Source organism: Perca fluviatilis, chromosome 19 (assembly GCF_010015445.1).
Source record: "Perca fluviatilis chromosome 19, GENO_Pfluv_1.0, whole genome shotgun sequence".
Taxonomy (NCBI): domain Eukaryota; kingdom Metazoa; phylum Chordata; class Actinopteri; order Perciformes; family Percidae; genus Perca; species Perca fluviatilis.
In genome coordinates this window covers 25,054,964-25,074,763 of record NC_053130.1, presented here as the reverse complement: position 1 = coordinate 25,074,763, position 19,800 = coordinate 25,054,964, and the positions used below count along the sequence as shown (strand labels likewise).

At 41.4% G+C, this 19,800-nt stretch overlaps 1 protein-coding gene across 3 annotated transcripts; it reads left to right on the top strand.

Moving 5' to 3' along the window:
• The first annotated feature begins 9,237 nt into the window (after nucleotides 1–9,237).
• Nucleotides 9,238–18,842, top strand: mlh1 (mutL homolog 1, colon cancer, nonpolyposis type 2 (E. coli)). Of its 3 annotated transcripts, XM_039783642.1 has the most exons (20): nucleotides 9,238–9,416; nucleotides 9,515–9,638; nucleotides 9,942–10,032; nucleotides 11,063–11,161; nucleotides 11,255–11,328; nucleotides 12,488–12,560; nucleotides 12,647–12,738; nucleotides 12,841–12,883; nucleotides 13,058–13,146; nucleotides 13,259–13,371; nucleotides 13,481–13,574; nucleotides 13,666–13,819; nucleotides 13,998–14,308; nucleotides 15,622–15,761; nucleotides 16,686–16,794; nucleotides 17,080–17,143; nucleotides 17,230–17,394; nucleotides 17,554–17,646; nucleotides 17,733–17,843; nucleotides 18,599–18,842. In XM_039783642.1, the coding sequence occupies exons 1-20, from the start codon at nucleotides 9,398–9,400 to the stop codon at nucleotides 18,752–18,754; spliced, it is 2,214 nt and encodes a 737-aa protein (XP_039639576.1). In that variant the 5' UTR covers nucleotides 9,238–9,397; the 3' UTR covers nucleotides 18,755–18,842. The 3 variants fall into 3 exon arrangements, with proteins under 3 accessions (XP_039639576.1, XP_039639577.1, XP_039639578.1); XM_039783643.1 differs by having other exon boundaries at nucleotides 9,372–9,638; XM_039783644.1 differs by lacking the exons at nucleotides 9,238–9,416; nucleotides 9,515–9,638 and having other exon boundaries at nucleotides 10,026–10,105.
• The last annotated feature ends 958 nt before the right edge of the window (nucleotides 18,843–19,800 follow it).

Below are 19,800 nucleotides of genomic sequence, written 5' to 3'. Positions count from 1 at the left end.
TCTACTGGGACTACCAACAGGTCAAAGTGGGCTATCCCCCCAGATCCAGAAGGGGTCCCACAGGCTCCAAGTTAACTATGTGGCAATAACTTTGTGGTAGATTGACTAATTGCACACTTGTGTGATCATATGTTCTACTAAAGCACAACAAGTCAAATAAGGTAACTAATCTTGAGGTCCCTTCTTGTAGAGAGTTTTAAGGTCTTTTTGAGTTCATATTTTGCTGATGGTGCATATTCCTAAATACATTTTTGCTTAGTCAAATAACCGCAAGCTAATTACTAACCTCTGCATATATTCATTTGAGTAGTCAATAGGGGCACATGGCTGATTTTTGCCCAGGGGGCCTGCAGCAAATGAATCCCGTCCTGCTTAAATGTTGACTTATTGGATAGTATTTTTTTAAAAGGGTGGCGCCTAACTATAGATATTAAGACCTAATACCTAATAATAAGAATTCAATTTGGTGGAGCTTCGCATCCATAAGTATGCTTCCTTCTGCATGATGATCAGTAGAAAGAAAAGAGTTCCTACATGAAAATTGGCCACAAAGTTGGGGTGGTGATGGCGTCGTGGATATGACACATGCCTTTGGTGTGGGAGATCTGGGTTTGAGTTCCACTGCGATATATCAACCAATGTGTCCCTGAGAAAGACACTTAATCCCTAGTTGCTCCAGAGGCGTGCGACCTCTGACATACAGTACTGTGCAAAAGTTTTAGGCAGGTCTGAAAAAATGCTATGAACAAAGAATGCTTTCAAATATGGAAGTGTTGATAGTTTATTTTCATCAATTAGCAAAATGCAGTGAATGAACAGAAGAGAAATCTATATCAAATCAATATTTGGTGTGACCACCCTTTGCCTTCAAGACAGCGTCAGTTCTTCTAGGTACACTTGCACACAGTTTTTGAAGGAACTTGGCTGGTAGGTTGTTCCAAACATTTTGGAGAACTAACCACAGATCTTCTGTGGATGTAGGCTTCCTCAAATCCTTCTGTCTCTTCATGTTATCCCAGACAGACTCGGTGATGCTGAGATCAGGGCTCTGTGGGGGCCACGCCATCACTTCCAGGACTTCTTGTTCTTCTTTACGCTGAAGATAGTTCTTAATGACCTTAGCTTATGTTTGGGGTTGTTGTCCTGCTACAGAATCAATTTGGGGCCAATCATACACCTCCCTGATGGTATTGCATGATGGATAAGTATCTGCCTGTATTTCTCAGCATTGAGGACACCATTAATCCTGACCAAATCTCTAACTCCATTTGCAGAAATGCAGCCCCAAACTTGCAAGGAACCTCCACCATGCTTCACCGTTGCCTGCAGACACTCATTATTGTACCGCTCTACAGCCCTTCGGCGAACAACCTGCCTTCTGTTACAGCCAAATATTTCAACTTTTGACTCCTCAGTCCAGAGCACCTGCTGCCATTTTTCTGCACCCCAGTTCCTATGTTTTCATGCATAGTTGAGTTGCTTGGCCTTGTTTCAGTGTCGTAGGTATGGCTTTTTGGCTGCAACTCTTCCATGAAGACCACTTCTGGCCAGACTTCTCCAGACAGTAGATGGGTGTACCTGCGTCCCACTGGTTTCTGCCAGTTCTGAGCAGATGTGTTTTTCATCTGCTGCACTGAGTTTCCTTGGCCGACCACTGCGTCTACGATCCTCAACGTTCCCTGACTTTTTGCAAGTGTACCTATAAGAATTGATGCTTGTTTGAAGGCGAAGGGTAGTAACACCAAATATTGATGTGATTTAGATGTTTTTTTGGTCGCTCACTTTGCATTTTGTAAATTGATAAAAATCAACAATCATTATTTATATTTTTGAAAGCATTCTTAGTTTACAGCATTTTTTCCACATCTGCCTAAGACTTTTGCACGGTACTGAATATAGCAATTGTAAGTCGCTTTGGATAAAAGCGTCAGCTAAATGACATGTAATGTAATGTAACCTGGTCTGTGGATTATCCTGAGTAGCCGGGTCATGATTTCTGGAAAGAGACATTAATGTTGAGATTTTCAAGAGTATTTTCTTTAGGCGCTTTGAGCACCACAAGCCGAGTGCCATCTAGTTACATTATATTAAAGGCCGACATCTCTATGGCCGATATCCCCAACACTGAGCAACTCCTACCAAAACAGTCTAGATTGAAAAAAAGCACTACAGGTAAGAGGAAAAATGTGTGTTTTTTTTATTTTGGGGTGAACTGTCCCTTTAAGGCTTAAATGCCTGGATGGTAACAAAGAAAACTTCTAAATGTGTTAACCTCAAACCTCTTAATGTCATGAGGATGTCAACAAACAATAGAAATACTGGGTGAGGATGATTACTATAAAGACTACCGTTCCATCCTTTGATGAAGGTGCAGTCTACCAACACAAAGAAAAGAACGGAGCAGCACAAGGCCAGGACCAAGCCTACGGGAAGGTTTTTCCTGCCAACATGCTGCCAACCAACATTCATTCTTTTGTTTCTTTTTGTGGTTCATTAACAATCACTCATGCACTATTTACATTACAGTAACGTCCCCCCGACTGAAATTATACTTTACCAGGCTGTGATGTGTCTTCCCTGTGTGGTTTAGTGAGAGTGCTTATGTGGAAAACTAGATTTGAAGTTGGAGGAAGGCCATCAGTATTACCAAGATAGGACCTTGTAGCACATGTTTTGCTAAACCCTAAAAGGAGAAAGAGAGAAAGACAAACCAAATACAGAGATTTTCCTTTAGCAGTTGCTCCACACTAAGACCTCAAATAGCCTTGGCAGAATCAAATCTGATGACCAAAGAAAAGGAAGTGATGCAACGTAGCTGCTCAAGTAAAGACTCGAAGACAATCCCTTATTGTTTGCCTTAGGCACCACCCAAGGCACACAGAGGAGCCGCTTGAAGAGAAATATGAAAATGAATGTTCACTGAGTTCATAGCTAGTTGCTACACTACATACCACAGGGCAACATTCCCCGCTGCACTCTTTTAACCCCTGTAGGTTAAAAAAAAAACACTGGTGTCCTGCCTTTTGGTTTTGTGACTGACAGCTGTGATTAGGAAACACAAACTTGACCAACCACTGAATCATAGCTGGGTACCTCCCCCTTCATAAAACATCAACAGGAATGTATGACACACAAAGTGTAACTGATATGATTTTTGTGATAACACATTCCCCATAGAAATGGAACGTTATTGTAAAAGTGTGAACAAAGATGCAGTATCCCTTGTTGTAGACAACAGAGTAGATTAGATTACACTGAAAACCGTGTTATAAAGTCTGGTTTACTCAAGGTATGCCTGTTAGACAAAGTGGTGTACACCTGGGGTCAGATGTATGACGTTTTCCTGTAACCAGTACATTTTATCAAACTGAGGGCTGTGCTTCCATTATGCCACGTGTACTGTAATAAAGAGTATTATCCTGCTGAATAACTGTCAACATCTTTCACACCAGTGCAGCTGAAACAGATACCAACCTGAGAGGCTTAGACTTCAAAGACCATCCAATTTGAATCCACAAACTGAAAGCAAAACAGAACTATGAAGCCCCCATGTGTCTGCTGGAAAGAGGTCAGTAGAGAACCCACTGTTTGGGTCAATCAACGGTAACACAATGGAATATTTCATTCAAAGCAGGAGAGGACACACAAGGATAACTATTTGATATCAAAGCAATAGCTGACCAGATAATGCTTTAACGGTGAACTCTAAAGGCCTAACTTCAATTGGAGGGTGGGGTTGGACAGGTATCAGCAAGTGTTTGTTTAATGTGGGCACTGGCATGCCTAAACAGGTGGAAAAAAGAATGTTTTTTTTTTAGCCATGCTAGCTTCATGGCTCCAGGGATGAAAATCAGAAAATCAGTCAGTCTTCGATCCAGACTAAAATATTATTTATTGGATAGATTGGCATGAAGATTTGGACAGACACTCATGGTCGTCAGAGGATGATTCTTAATAACTTTAGTGTTCCCCTTATGTTAGGGAAATTATGATACGTACTTTATCTCTTGTTATTTATTAAACTGTTTGCATAGAATAATATTATATTCTCTCTCTGATAAATTGATTGTGGACGTGTGTGGATATTGTTAAGAAACCAAAACCCTGCTTGAACTCCCAAGATAACATGGGAGCCACTGTTTTGTCCTTGTCTAAGCACGGTGTGTTCCTTGGGCCATACATGTCCTCCCAGACCAGATAAGGGAGACGTCATCGACTCTGACAAGATAACAATTGACAACATCAACTCTGTATCATTATTTGTTGCATTTGACTTGGTATTATCAAAAGCAGCTGTAGAGAGCTTTTTGTTAGGTCACTTCTGTACTCATGCTGTGAGTACAGTAACTGCCTCCTTGTTGGGTTCTCGAGTAAAATGAACTTTGATATAACTTCAGTGGTCCTGTCTATTCTTGATAATGTAATTATTCTAACACTTTACCTTTCCTCTGGTCCACCACAAAGTTTACATTGTGGTTTTGAAATGAAATGTCTCAATAACAATTGACTTTGGTACCCACATTCATGTCCCCCTCAGGATGAATTATAACTCTGTTGATCCCCTGACTTTTTAATCCAATGTCATTATTAGGTTCAAGTTTTAATTTTTCCAAAACTTTGGTTTATGACTAAATACCTGCAAAACTGCCGACCCATCAGCCTCGGCTGTACTTTGTGTTTTTCACTAATTTGCGAGTGTTGGCATGCTAACAAGCTAAACCAAGATACACCTGCTAAACATCAACATGTTAGTGTTGTCTTTGTGATACTAGCATGCTGATGTTAGCATTTAGTGCAGCCTCCACCATGGACTCACTCTATCTACAGATTATCAATGTGCAAGTTTTAAACATGTTATAATTTGTGTCTTTGGTCAGCAGAACTACTTCAACTGCTGCTGTGAAAGCACTTTTATTCTGCAGTACCACCGCTTTTTTGTTTACCTAGGAAAGTGTGTGTTCATCTTTTGTTTAGAACATGACTCAAGGTTTCTGTCGTGCTATTAAGTAGATCGCAGGAGGAAGATTGTCCCAGGAGAAGGAAGAGGATAGGAAAACAAAAGGAAAAAGGAAGAGCAGCAGCTGCAGAATCCATTTCTAGATGCACTATTGGATGGAGCGAACAGGAAGTCTTGGCAGTTCACAAAGAGGTGAGATAATGCTTGCCTACAGAGGCAATGAAGGTGATGAATAAAGATGATGAATTAGCACAGTTACAAATTAGCACAAGTCCATTTGGACTGTGTGTCATGGCGGTGTGTCAGCCATGAAACACAGTCCATAAATACATAGTCTACCAGTGATTCAGTTGAGATTATACAATTATTGGACATTGATTTTAAAAGTAGAGCAGAACTTGTCTAATTAGATTTTAGATGAGTAGTCAACGTGTGAGGGACCACCCTTATCACAAGAGGAAAGACTCCTCTATATATGTCACTTGGAGAGGCCGTGACAAATTCCACAGATGATTGTATTCCCTCGTTTTGTGTCACTAACACACGCTGTACACACACCTTTCAGCCCAGCGTGTCATTGGAATAGATGGCAGTGATCACTCTACAGCTTTGTCAGAGGAAGGTGGGGGTGACGAGCCAGCTGACATAAACATACAGGTGAGACAAAACCACAACAGTGGAAAGAATGGGCTCTTGTCAGTGTGGAATGTACAGACACACTGCAGCACGGAGGTGTGAAAAAGTTCCAGGTCGTTTATAAACCAAGGCGCATTTTGGTGGGTAAGCTGTAGGCTATTTAGAGGCCGTGTTGGGGGGGGGGACTACAACTGGGTGCTGACCTCGTTCCACACAATGTGCATACTGAGCAGCAGGAGGGCATTTGTATCTGATTTGACTGTCGTTTTGCCTGTTGACAGTGTTTGTGCGTTTAGGAGCTCTGTGTATTGGTGGGCTATTACAAGTACATGTTATTAAGTACAATGTGTACTGAAAAAGGTATAATCTCTTTTTTAAAGAATCCTCTTCAGCCACATTTAGCTTAGTTGCTTAATTTCTGCTTAGTGTGCGTGCATGTATGCATGCATAATTGTGTGCGTCTGCAAGTTTGTGCACAATCACATTAGCCTGCGTGCTTGTGTGTGCCCGTCATAGCGTGTGGCAGGTCGCTACAGGAGTGGCTGCTCTTGTTAACAGTTGTAATTTGTAACGCTACGAGGAGAGTAGGAGCAAAAGAAGAATGAGGCCTGAAGTATACACAACCAGTTGTGACCCCACCCAGACTCTTGTTGGTTGAAGGCACTGTTTACAGTTTCATCCTTTCAAAGAGTATATTTACACAGACTAGATAGAGAATAGCACTGGCATCATAATTGCTGCCTGACAATAGAAAAGATGAAGAACAGGGAACAGCAACTATGCTTTACATTTTGCAGTGTTGTCTCCCTTCCATCGCTTTGTTTTTAACATGCCCTAATTTTTTCCCATTTCTATTGTATTGCATCCTGTGGCACATCCTGCAGCCACAGCACATACTGGAATGTCCTGCATTGGGTCAGAGACGCATGTCTCAGGATAGTCATCATATTCCCCATACATCTCAGATGCAAAGACAACACAATGGCCGACGTTTTCCCTCGGCCTAAAGGGAGCGGTGGAGCGACTTAAACGAGAACATGATCGGTGCACACATCTGGATTTAATGATCGCATAGTTCTATGTAGGAAAATGTGCTTGACATCATAGTGATGTCACTTCTGTCTTTGTGGGATAACCCTGTGGAAGAGGCTAGACAGAGCAGAATGAGCATATCACTGGATGCAACAAATGTAAGAAGTGGGACATGGATTTATCAGAGGCCTCTCTCTGCCACTTACTTGTCGGTTACAAAACTGACATCCTTTCATTCACTTCCAGTGACCTTTCAGGTTGTGCTGAATGCTTTTTTGGCCTGTGTTTGTGTCTGCCTGTGGTTAGCTGGTTGGTTCGTGGGATTGAAGTCATATTGGCAAAGGCTCAAAGAGCAGCATAACAAGCAGCTGAACTACTAAACCAGGCCAAGTTAGCTGCCAGGGCTGTCTGGTATAGGCTTATACTTTTGTATAAAATGCAATAGGGGTTACACAGAAACACCCAGTTTTATAGCTGACGTTCCCTTATTCAGGTGCTGTCATTGAATTTGGTGGGCTTTGCAAGAGCCAAAAGGATAACAGGTCAGAGGTATGATGTTACTGCATGAGAGAGTGAACTGTTTCCCACTAGAGTTTCAAACATCAAAATACACTTTCTAAAGTTAAAATAAAATTCTATTTTGTTTGACTGCTGCATTTAATCCATACTCGGCTGTATATGTATATGTATACAGAGACCCTATCTACAGACATGAAGCCTGGAAAACTATGTATTACGACGGCACCTTACTTTTTACCCTCACAATCTCCGTCCCTACAAATCTACCAATTTTTTCTATGTATAAAGGAATGCGGAATCAAATTAATTCTCCATGTTTTTTTCTCAAATACTCATAACCAATGTCTATATTCTTTTCTGTTCTATTCTTAAATACAACACAAACTGAGTTTAAAATATAGACTCTATTTTTGACCACCTGTCCTCTTGTAATTTGCTTTCTCCATGCAGGTATTTGAGGAAAGTGTGTTCAGATTGGACTGCATAGAGAAGCTCTCCCCAGTCATGTCATCTGAACAGCGCCACTCCTCGGACAACCTTTAGCAGAATTTTATTCTGTTGAAGTCATCCTGCCTGAGTCCGAAGTTTAGCAGCCTAGCAACATAATTTTGGCACCTACTGTAACAACATAGGCTAAGTAGAGCATTAGTTTTTGTTTAAAAAAAACTATCCTCATAAAATACCTCTGAGAACATTTGTATTTTTGCAGAGTTTGGACCACCACAGTTCTTGCTGATCCTCGGAAAGACTTGGGCCTGTGAGGAATGCAGACACAGACGCGATCAGGCCAACTGTGTGCACTGTTGAAGATAGTGAATCCCTTGTCAGATGTGCTGATGGAGCCAATGCAGAAAAAGGGAACCGTTTAACTAATAATATCGAGAGTTTTCATGTTTCCCCCACATTTTAAATAGATTAAATAGATTTTCATGTTAAAAGAATTCATTTTGTAATAATTTTTCTCTCTCCATATGTCAGATAATAAACAATGAAGATCTGCTGTAATGGTTGGAATGTTGTACATATAGATTCATGGACTTGGAATTTGGACTATTCATTGTGTTAATGTTATACACTAAATTCTTCAGTAGTTCACAATTAACAGTAAAACATTAATAATACCTTATACCAAATGTTACTATATGTGCTGTTGTTGTCATCTGATGTTTACAGTGCTGTGGAAAGGAATTCCTCCTTGGGGACAACATAGTACTGATCTGTAATTGATCCTGACCTCTGACCTTTTTGCAGACCAAGCTAAATAACACACACACACACACACACACACACACACACACACACACACACACACACACACACACACACACACACACACACACACACACACACACACACACACACACACACATATCTGTATCAGTGTATTATTAGTACTAAGAGTTCAAAAAGAAAGTTATTCATTGTCACCCCAGTTATACATAAACGTGTGAAATGCTAATGCTGAAAAGAAAAACAGGAAGTAGTAAATGTAAGGGACATATTAAATATAATTAAATAGAGTATAATAAAACATCTAAGAAGCAAAAAAGAAGAAAAAAAACATGAAATATAAAACACATAAAATGTAATAGAATAAAATATAAGAGGCAATAAAAACATATAATAGGCTATATATATATTGAAAAAATATGATGTGCTGTGCTCACGCCCTACCTATTCTACAGCAGAAATTGCAAGTTTATGAACTATACTGTACTATAAACACTGTATTGTCTACAAAGAAATAGAAAAAAATATTGATAGAAATGACCTTTTATTCTTTTTGCATTTTGACAAACGGTGTGGTATAATGCGAAAAGATTCTGCAAACGTGTCTCAATGAAAAAGCATTATTATTGTAATCCATCATTATGAGGCGCTGTGCATATTTCGAAGCTACAAAGTTCCAAAAATATTTACCAGAGAAGAAGACTTTCGACGAATGACGTTCATCCATGCACCCGCCCCCACGTTTTCTCCCCGCGCAGTATCATCAAAGATCGTGTGTGATTAAGAAGATGAATCACCTGAGTGCGAGAAAAGGGTGGCTGGAACAACATCGTTTTATTAACAGCCACGCATTGCATGAAATGATAAAGCTTTTTTTGTGGAGAAGTGAATGAATTTAACCTTCTCAATAACACCCATACGGCGGTTTTGGGGAAAGTTGAGCGACTGAGGTGACTTTAACTGTGCTCTGGCATTTCAGAAGAGAGTGAGAGCTCCTCCTCCCCTCCCTCTCTGGTCCCATTCATGCTCTGTTACTTCTACAGTATGTGATGCTACATTCAGGCTTAAATACATGCATTTTTATCCATATGTAAGCTGTTGTAGGCTATTAACTGCTGTTTAAACTACCCTGAAACGTAGTCAGCAGCAGTGTAAAAATGGCAGGAGTTATCCGGAGGCTCGACGAGACTGTTGTCAATCGGATTGCTGCAGGAGAAGTTATCCAGCGTCCTGCCAACGCCGTCAAAGAACTGATTGAAAACTGGTAACCTACTAACTATAGCTAGCTACATAATACAGTTTTGATAATGTCCGCTAGCTTAATGTTAGGTGGTTGATTATAGTGGCTTAAATAACCCACAGTGTCACCAATAAAGGTGATAAAATATGGCAGGAGCTACCATTGTTTACATCACGTTTGTGGCAAAGCCGCTTATCAACACCTGTAACAAAGCTAGTTAATAACAACAGTTATAAAATGTGACACTGCGAACCGACTGGATAATTCCACTTGTTTCAATGAAACGTGGCTTATAATAACTATCATTTGTATTTTAAAATGTTTCAGTTTGGATGCCAAGTCTACCAACATTCAGGTGACGGTAAAAGACGGCGGACTGAAGCTCCTTCAGATTCAGGACAACGGCACTGGCATCAGGGTGGGTGACAGGGGCGTCCTCAGGGGGAGCAGGGGAAGCCCCAGCCCTGTTGGAGGTGGTGGTCAAATTGAAGGTGTCTTACAAATTGAAATTTATGCCATGCCATATACAGGGTTCAAAGTTAGCACCGTCCACCAGCCAAATGCTGGTAAAATATGTGGCTGGCAGATTTGCTTCACTCACCAGCCAAAAAAACCAATGGTAATCTATTGAGTGGTTGGTAAAATGTCAACATTCACTAGCCATTTGGCCAATGGATGAAAAAGTAAATTTTGAACCCTGGCCATGTATACCAACAAGTTGAAACATAACAGAAAGGAACCATGGTAAAGGTGTTGTTTGTGCCCTCCCTAGTATCTAGTCTAATAGAGTCTGGCCTCTCTGTCCCCATTATGTTAGATTAAAAGTGCTCATATTATGCTTTTTGGCTTTTTCCCTTTCCTATATCCTATATTTTTTGTGCATGTTATAGGTTTACAAAGTGAAAAAGCCCAAAGTCCACCCCAAAGGCACTTACCACTTCCAACAGAAAACACTGTTCACACACTGCTCCAAACAGCTCTGTTGTAGTCCAGCCTTTACTTCCGTGACGAACGTGCGTCACTTTGTAACACACGTTATAATGCTCGCCTAGCTGCTAGCGTGGCACGCCCTCAGACTCTGCATCTGACTGGCTGGTAGCACTGACCTGGGTACTGCGTGTGTGCGACTCCCAACAAAGATGGAACAGAAGTTTGATGCCTCACTCTGTAGCTAAAACAGAGCTCAACACACAGGGTGAAAAGAGGAGCTGCAGGAATGTGCAGTACAACAAAAATATGGTGTTTTTTGAAAATGAAACCATGTAAACCTATTCTGATATAACCTCTAAATACAATTATGAACCTGAAAAGGCCCATAATATGAGCACTTAAGTGTTTTGTTTCCCTGCCCAGAGAGTGTGTGTGCACAGACTGCTGGTAAGTGGGACTCTCGGAAGAACTGTGTCACTGCAACTGTCTTTTCTTTGTCTGTTTAATTTCCGAGGCAGAGAGAAGATATGGAAATAGTTTGTGAGAGGTTTACCACCAGCAAACTCCAGACTTTTGAGGACCTCTCAGCTATTGCAACCTATGGATTCAGAGGAGAGGTAAGAGCTCTGGAGCAATATCAACATTCAGGTTATTAAACATTAACATATATTTTGTTCTGTCCCATTTATTGTCTGTCTTCTTGTTTGCAGGCTCTTGCTAGCGTGAGCCATGTTGCCCACGTCACCATAACGACTAAGACTGCTGATGCCAAGTGTGCCTACAGGTATGCTCACATTTTAAAGGTGCAGTAGGTAAGACTTATAAAACTAACTTTCTGTCATATTTGCTGAAACTGACCCTATGTTCCAGTAGAACTACATGAAGCAGGTAATAAAAAAATAAATAAAAAAATCCAGCTCCTCTGGCACCACCTACAGCCTGTAGTGCGATTTGCAAAATTCCACCGCTCTCTGTTCAGATGAACCAATCAGGGCCAGGGGGGGTGTCTGACTGCGTGTCAAACACTGCTCATGCACATTCATTCTCCCTTGTGGGGGGAGGGGCTAAGGAGACCATTTTGGGCTTTAGCAGAAAGGGGGGGAGGGACTGAGAAGTTGTCGATGTTCAAATTTTTTGGCTAAGTCCTGGATCTTCGCAATCCTACCTACGGCACCTTTTAATACATTGTTCACTCATGTACTCTCTTGCCTCCTTGATGCTTACATGTACATTATAATGGGTATAAAGTGACCAGGATGGCAATGTAAACAATGTGCATGTCAAACTCTCCTGGTTGAAAGTTGTGGAGCGACTTTCAGCATCACTCCTGGCTTTTGTTAGAAACATTAATGAATAAAAATCTCCTAATTGTTTGTATAGTCAACTTACATTTAGCTCTAACACACATAAATACCCCACTAGACATGCCACTAGAGGTCTTTTTAAATTTCCTAGAGCCCGAACACAATCAATGCAACGTACAGCATTGTATCGAGGGATGGTTGCTTGGAACTCACTTCCAGCAGAGATTGCCAAAGTGCATAATAAATCAAGTTTTAAAAAACAAGTAAAGGATCATCTAAGGGCCCTAAGACTGTAACCATATTGTTGTACTTAATTAATGTATAGGAATATTGATATGTAAACAAAGCTGTTGTAAGATTAACCTTTTTCTATATTCTGTGCTTATGTATTTATTGTGATATTATATATATTACTATTAGAATACATGGAAAGGAATATGTATATCTATATATGCAAGGAAAAGAATACTAGCTATACTGCTCTTATTTTTATATTATATGACTGTTTTGTCTGAAAATGTAATGTTTTATGTTTTGTGTGGACCCCAGGAAAAGTAGCTGATGTTCTGCATCAGCTATTGGGGATCCTAATCAAATCGAATCAAATCAAAGCTCTTGTGATGTATCGGTTCTCTGCAGAGCCAGCTACAGCGATGGCAAACTAAAAGGCCCTCCCAAACCGTGTGCTGGCAACCAGGGAACACAGATTCTTGTGAGTTCATGGAGCACATCAACTATTACAGAACAAAGGATGTGGCTGTTGAGAAACCGACAGTAGTTTGCTCCCCCTGCGTACAGGTGGAGGACCTCTTCTATAACGTGTCCACCAGGAGGAAAGCTTTAAAGAGCCCCGCGGATGAGTACTCCAGGATCGTAGAAGTTGTCAGCAGGTCTGTCGTCGCGGCTTTCCTCATTGTGTCTTGTGTTTCCTGCCGTTTTGATGAACATCATTTGCGTTTGGATAACTCAACACTTAAATGTTATTTTTGAAGGTACGCCATACACAATTCGGGAAAAAGTTTTTCTGTCAAAAAGGTGAGATGTGCTTACTTTTTCTTTTACTTTTTGTAACGTTTATTGAGAAGAAAAAAAGATCTCTGTGTTTCTACATTTCTCTGTATGTATATCTATGTACGTTTGTGAATGCACTGACAAAAACTCCTTAGATATTCAACATCATTTATGATGATTGTTTTATTTTTTTTTCAGCAAGGTGAGACTGTGGCAGATGTGAGGACTCTACCCAACGCATCTGCAGTGGATAATATTCGAGGAGTTTTTGGCAATGCAGTCAGCAGGTATTCATAAACCAAGAAAGAAAGAGATTATGCTTTTGATGCTCTCTGCAGTCGTGCGACCTCTTATCGCCTTAACGGCGACTGCATGACCGGTTCGTTGGTATGTTCCCAGGGAGCTGATCGAAGTTGGCTGCGAGGACCAGAAGCTCGCTTATAAGATGAAAGGCTACATCTCCAACGCAAATTACTCGGTCAAGAAGTGCATCCTGGTCCTTTTCATCAACCGTACGTATCCCAGATAGAGTTGCTGGAAACGCGGCTCTCTGCCCGGTGAGGATGATTTCATGGTATCGGCGCTTTGTTAAACGGAGGTTGTGATCTGTGGTTGTCTCAGATCGTCTGGTGGAGTCGAGTGCTTTGAAAAAAGCCGTCGAGACCGTTTACGCTGCATACCTTCCCAAGAACACGCACCCTTTTCTATACCTCAGGTAAATTAACGCGCATTTGTCGGTTTCCTTCAACGCATTCCATCATGGTCGAATCCATTTGATATTCACCGGCGCTTTCTAATCCCCACAGCTTGGAGATCGCTCCGCATAACGTAGACGTCAATGTCCATCCCACAAAACACGAGGTGCATTTCTTACACGAAGACAGCGTCGTCGAGAGCATTCAGAAGCACGTCGAGAGCAAACTGCTGGGCTCCAACTCCTCGCGCACATATTTCACTCAGGTATGACATGACTGGATCGCTATCTCTTCAAATACGCTGGCAGTGTCACAGAAGTAATCCGATCTCTGTCTTTTATTGCCGCCAACATGTTTTTCACTCCTCCCAGAGATCATCTGTCACTTTTACAGACACTAAAAGTGACAGATACATGGTGTTATTTTTAATTTTTTTGTTGCAGACGTTGCTGCCAGGGCTGTCCGTGTCAGGTGGCAGCGATGTCAAGTCCTCCAGCGCCGCGGCAGAGCCAAGCGAGCGAATCTACGCACATCAGATGGTGAGGACCGATTGCCGTGCCCAGAAGCTGGACGCCTTCCTCCAGCCCAGAGAGAAGCCGCCTCCTGATCCGGAAGCAGCCGGTCCCAGCAGCAGGGAGGCCCAGCCGGGCGGCGTAGAGATGGAGGAGGCAGATGATGCAGACATGATGGAGGCCCTGGCAGAGCAGGAATCAGAGGTGCCAAAAGGCGATGAAGATGATAACAGCGTTCAAAGGTGAAAAAACAAACAAAAAAACAATCATGTCGGTACTACATTTGGGCGGGTCATTATGTGTGCTCAGCAGAGGATTACGGACTCATCATACAATCATGATTAATCCAGATAGCATTTCTACAAGTCACATCAGGACACGTCTTGATGTGTGATTAATCCTGTTACAAATGTGAACATTGGCCGGCAGCAGATGAGTTGAGCAACAGAGCAGGTAGAACAATGCAACAGTACACGTGTATCATCACTCACGATGACGTCATCTTCCTCTGGGCCAATCAGTACAAATGTCCCATTGTGTTTACCTGCTGCTGACGTTCTAGTAGCTAAAAACTGATGTTTTTAAAGCTCTACCTATCAGGTATCAGGTTTTTTTTGCCTCTTTTTAGGTTATTATTTTAGTTTTGGCAAGCAAAAGTATTCCAGAAGTCTCACTACTCTCATTAATCCAGTTTTTATGAAAAAAGGTTTTGGTAAATCCAGTGTGCACTACCTGCTTAGGCAAAGAAAAGACATCCAGCAGCTTAGGACCCAGATATCTCTTGTCAGTAGTTGGTAGAAACCACAAACGAGAGAAAAAGAGAGGGATTTTTTTTTATATATATATATATATATATATATATATATATATATATATATAATATAAAATAATCATACGGCAAGTTTATAGTCATCGATTGTGGATTTCCTCTGCCCCCATGTGGCTGAAAACATAATTCATGCAGCTTTAATAACTTGTCAAGTAGGGCTGCACAATTAATCGCAATTGTATCGAAATCTCAATATGGACTAGTGTAATATCCAAATCGCAGGGGGGCGCAATATTTGTTAAAGGCCAAATATGTGTCATGAAGTAGTGTGGTGCTGCAGAGACGTCCCGGCTTACAAATCCTCTCCTACAGACTAAAGAAAAAAATCCTTGTTTGGTACAGATCCTCGCAACAATCACACCATAATCATTTTAATTTCGTTAATAATTTTCAATGAAAATGAGAATAATGATACAAAAATGATCATTCCCTCCAATATCGTGAATCATATCGCAATCACAGTATCAGTCAAAATAATCGCAATAAAATATTTTCCTCATATCGTGCAGCCCTATTGTCAAGTACGGGTTGCTTTTTATTATGGCAGGACAAAAAGTACTTTCCACCCATTACGTGTGTGATTAAATGTGTAAACAGCCCGTTAAGTCTTCCGGTATGGTGTGTCTGTAAGCTGGTGTGATTTATCGTCCAGAGAGTACAAGAGTCCGTAAACGTGCAGAGTGTGCTGTAGTGTGACAGCAGTCTGTGTGGATGTGTTTGAGCCAGGAAGCGACCCAGGAAAGAGCCGCAGCAGCAGGCCGAAGAAGACGAGGACCTGACGGCTGCAGCCACGCCCAAGAGACGAGTCGTGAAACTGACCAGCATCAAAGAGCTCCGAGCCGAGATCGCTGAGAACGCGCACAAAGGTACACCGTGTGTATCACCATCTGTTCCAGCCAAACGGTGTAGTTTTTCATGAATCTTTCTCTCTCACCTCTCAATTTCGGAGTGATTTTTAACCCATCTCCATAACTAGTTTCACGCAACTTCTTGTCATCTCACACAACTTCTGTGTAGGAGGGCTGGGAGATATGGAGAAACTCAGATATCACGATATTTTTTGACCAAATACCTCTATATCGATACCGCGACGATATTGTAGTGTCGACTATTGGTGCTTTCACAAAATATTTACTAGAGCTGGGCAATATATCGATATTATATTGATATTGTGATATGAGACTGGATATTATTGTCTTAGATTTTGGATATCGTAATATCGTGATGTGACATAAGTGTTGTCTTTTCCTGGTTTTAATGGCTGGATTACAGTAGTGATGTAATTGTTTGAATAGCTTTTCTATTATTTGCTTAGTTCACTTAGTTATTATATACGGTACACATTAATGATGATTATTTATCAAAAATCTCATTGAGTAAATATTTTTTTGTAAGCACCAGTTGTCAACCCTACAATATCGCCGCAATATCGATATCGAGGTATTTGGTCAACCATATCGTGATATCAGATTTTTTCCATATCGCCCAGCTCTAATATTTACACAATGAGCGTTTTGATAAATGATCATCAGTAATGTTGATACAATGACTAAGTGGATAAAGGCAAATAATAGAACAGTTACAACATTCTGGTAAGTTCAGAGAATGACATCACTTTACTGTAATGCAGCCTTTAAAATCAGGAAAAGACACCACTTATGTCATATTACGATATCCAAAATCTAAGACGATTTCGATATAATATCGATATATTGCCCAGCTCTATAGTGTAGTTGTTTCTCCACTTATCGACCGTTTCCTTCTTTTAAGTGTGCCCATATTTCCTCCAGGTCTTCAGGAAATGCTGCAGAACCACTCGTTTGTGGGCTGCGTCAACCCTCAGTGGACTCTGGTACAACATCACACCAAACTGTACCTGCTCAACACCACCAAACTCAGGTCAGAGCCACAGAAAACACACACACACACACACACACACACACACACACACACACACACACACACACACACACACACACACACACACACAAACACACACACACACACACACACACACACACACACACACACACACACACAACACACACACACACACACACACACACACACAAACACACACACACACACACACACACACACAAAACAACACACACAGCTCTGTTGAGTTGATTCAACATGCCGCTTGATGGCCCATTTCACTTTTTCTTTTTGTTTCTGTTGCAGCCAGGAGCTTTTCTACCAAATCCTCATCTACGACTTTGGGAACTTCGGTGTACTAAGACTATCGGTGAGTAAAGTCTTTAGATTGTGAATGATTTTAGTATATACTGTACAGGTTAGGATTGGTGTCATGGCTGGTTTATCTGCATGCAGACACCGGCTCCACTTTATGACCTGGCCATGTTGGCTCTGGACTCGGAGGAGAGCGGCTGGACAGAAGAGGATGGTCCTAAAGAAGGCCTGGCTCAGTACATAGTGGACTTCCTGAAGAATAAAACTGAGATGCTGGGGGACTACTTCTCCGTTGAGATAGACCAGGTCAGTTGGAACAGGGCGGGGTTTGTCAAATGAATCTCCGTAGACCATAAAATCTGAAGTTTAATTTCGCTGCGTGTGTCTTTTCTCATGTTTTAACCAAACGTCACATTATCGGTCTGTTGTTACTCGCGCTGTAAAACTAAGCTTTGTGAATTGTAGGAAGGAAATCTAACCGGGCTGCCGTTACTGCTGGACAAGTACACCCCGGTGATGGAGGGTCTCCCCATGTTCATCCTGCGCCTGGCCACTGAGGTGAACTTTCTCAGAGCTCTGTCCTCATTTATGATGAGATTCTGGAAACGGTTATCTGAAGGCTTTTGCTCGGCCGTGTTGTGCAGGTGAACTGGGACGTTGAAAAGGAGTGCTTCAGAGACTTCAGTAAGGAGTGCAGCATGTTCTACTCCATCAGGAGGCGGTACGTCCTGGAGGCCGAGCCGGGAGAGGAGCAGGTGGGAAGGAACGCCAGACTCGCGTTTAAAACCCTTGTGTCGTTTTCCCGTCAACCTTGAAAAAAAAAAACAACACGACGACCAATATTTACCCTCTTTTGACGCCTTTTTTTCAGGTTTTGCTTTTTCCAACGTTTTAAATTGTTACATTTTTCTTCTACACATTTTCAGCGCTTATTTCTACGTCCCATATTTTATGATATAAAACTAAACATGAAAACAGGTCAATTTGACCCAAAGTCAACACAAGGGTTAAAACAAATGCTTGAGTGCTATACACATTTTAACTTACTTTGCTTAAAGTGCTCATATTGGCTTTTTCCCTTTCCTTTATTATCTTTTTTTGTGCACGTTATAGGTTTACAAAGTGAAAAAACCCAAAGTCCACCCCAAAGGGACTTACCATATCCAACAGAAAACACTGTTCACCAACTGCTCCAAACAGCTCTGTTGTAGTCCAGCCTTTACTTCAGAGACAAACGTGCGTCCCTTTGTAACACACGTTATAATACTCGCCTAGCTGCTAGCGTGGCACGCCCTCATACTCTGCTTCTGACTGGCTGGTAGTCCTTACCTAGCTACTGCGCATGTGCGACTCCCAACAAAGATTTTACTTTTTTTTTTTTTTTTAATTAATCCATGTAAACCTATTCTGACATAACCTCTAAATACAATTATGAAGCTGAAAATGAGCATAATGAGCACTTTAACAAGAATTATTGACAAAGAACTGATAAGTGTGATGCTATTTCCAGGATCAGGAGGTGAACTCATGGCGTTGGAAAGTTGAGCACGTCATCTTCAAAGCTTTCCGGACCCTCTTCAGTCCTCCGAAGAGCTTCAGTGAGGACGGCGCTGTGCTGCAGATCGCCAACTTACCCGATCTCTATAAAGTGTTTGAGAGGTGCTAAATTTGATTGTCCAATCTAAAATACATGCTGCCGTTTTAAACTCGATGTAACATTTGTTCTGTAAATAAATACTTTGCATGAAGCTTCAGATGTATGTCTTTTTGAGTGACAAACCATATTCCATGAGGTCACAGGAAACCCTCGTTCTGAATAGCCTATTTAAATGTGCCAAGGCTACACATAGTTTCCTCAAAGTAAGACCTGGAACGCAGCCAGGAAAAAAAAAAAAGAAAAAGATTTGGGCCACGAGTCCCCTAACGATGCCTAAAAGTGCTCGACTTTGATTGCAGTTACATTTTCCCTGTCAGTGTGAGACACGTGGGCAGCGTGGAGGAAATTAACAGCGCAACTAAGGTTTCCAAATACCTTTTGAACAATTACAAGTTTGCAACCCCTATTTGCCTGGAAATGTATTTCCATGACTTATGCTTAGCAACTGTGCTTCTATCTTTATTCCAGTCACATAATTCAACTGTAACTAAAAACCAAACAGGGTTGAGAATAAAAAAAGCAAACTCCAAATTGTAAATGCCGAATGGCCTCATCTTTTCCTCCACCGGTTTAAAACCACACACACACTTTGTGGGGACCAGTCATTGACCTAATGCATTCCCTAGCCCCTTACCCTCACAACTAAATGCCTAACCTTAACCCTTACCATAACCTAATTCTATAACCAAGTATTAACCCTCAAACAGGCCTTTAAACTTGTGCATTTTGACCCCACAAGTATACTGGACTCCAGTTTTTGGACTCTGCGAACACACACACACACGAACACACACACACACACACGAACACACACACACACGAACACACACACACGAACACACACACACAAACACACAAACACACACACACACACACACACACACACACGAACACACACGAACACACACACACACACACACGAACACACACACACACACACACACACGAACACACGAACACACACACGAACACACACACACACACGAACACACACACACACACACACACACACAAAGAGTAGAAAATCTCTAAACTGCACCATGAAAGAAAATATT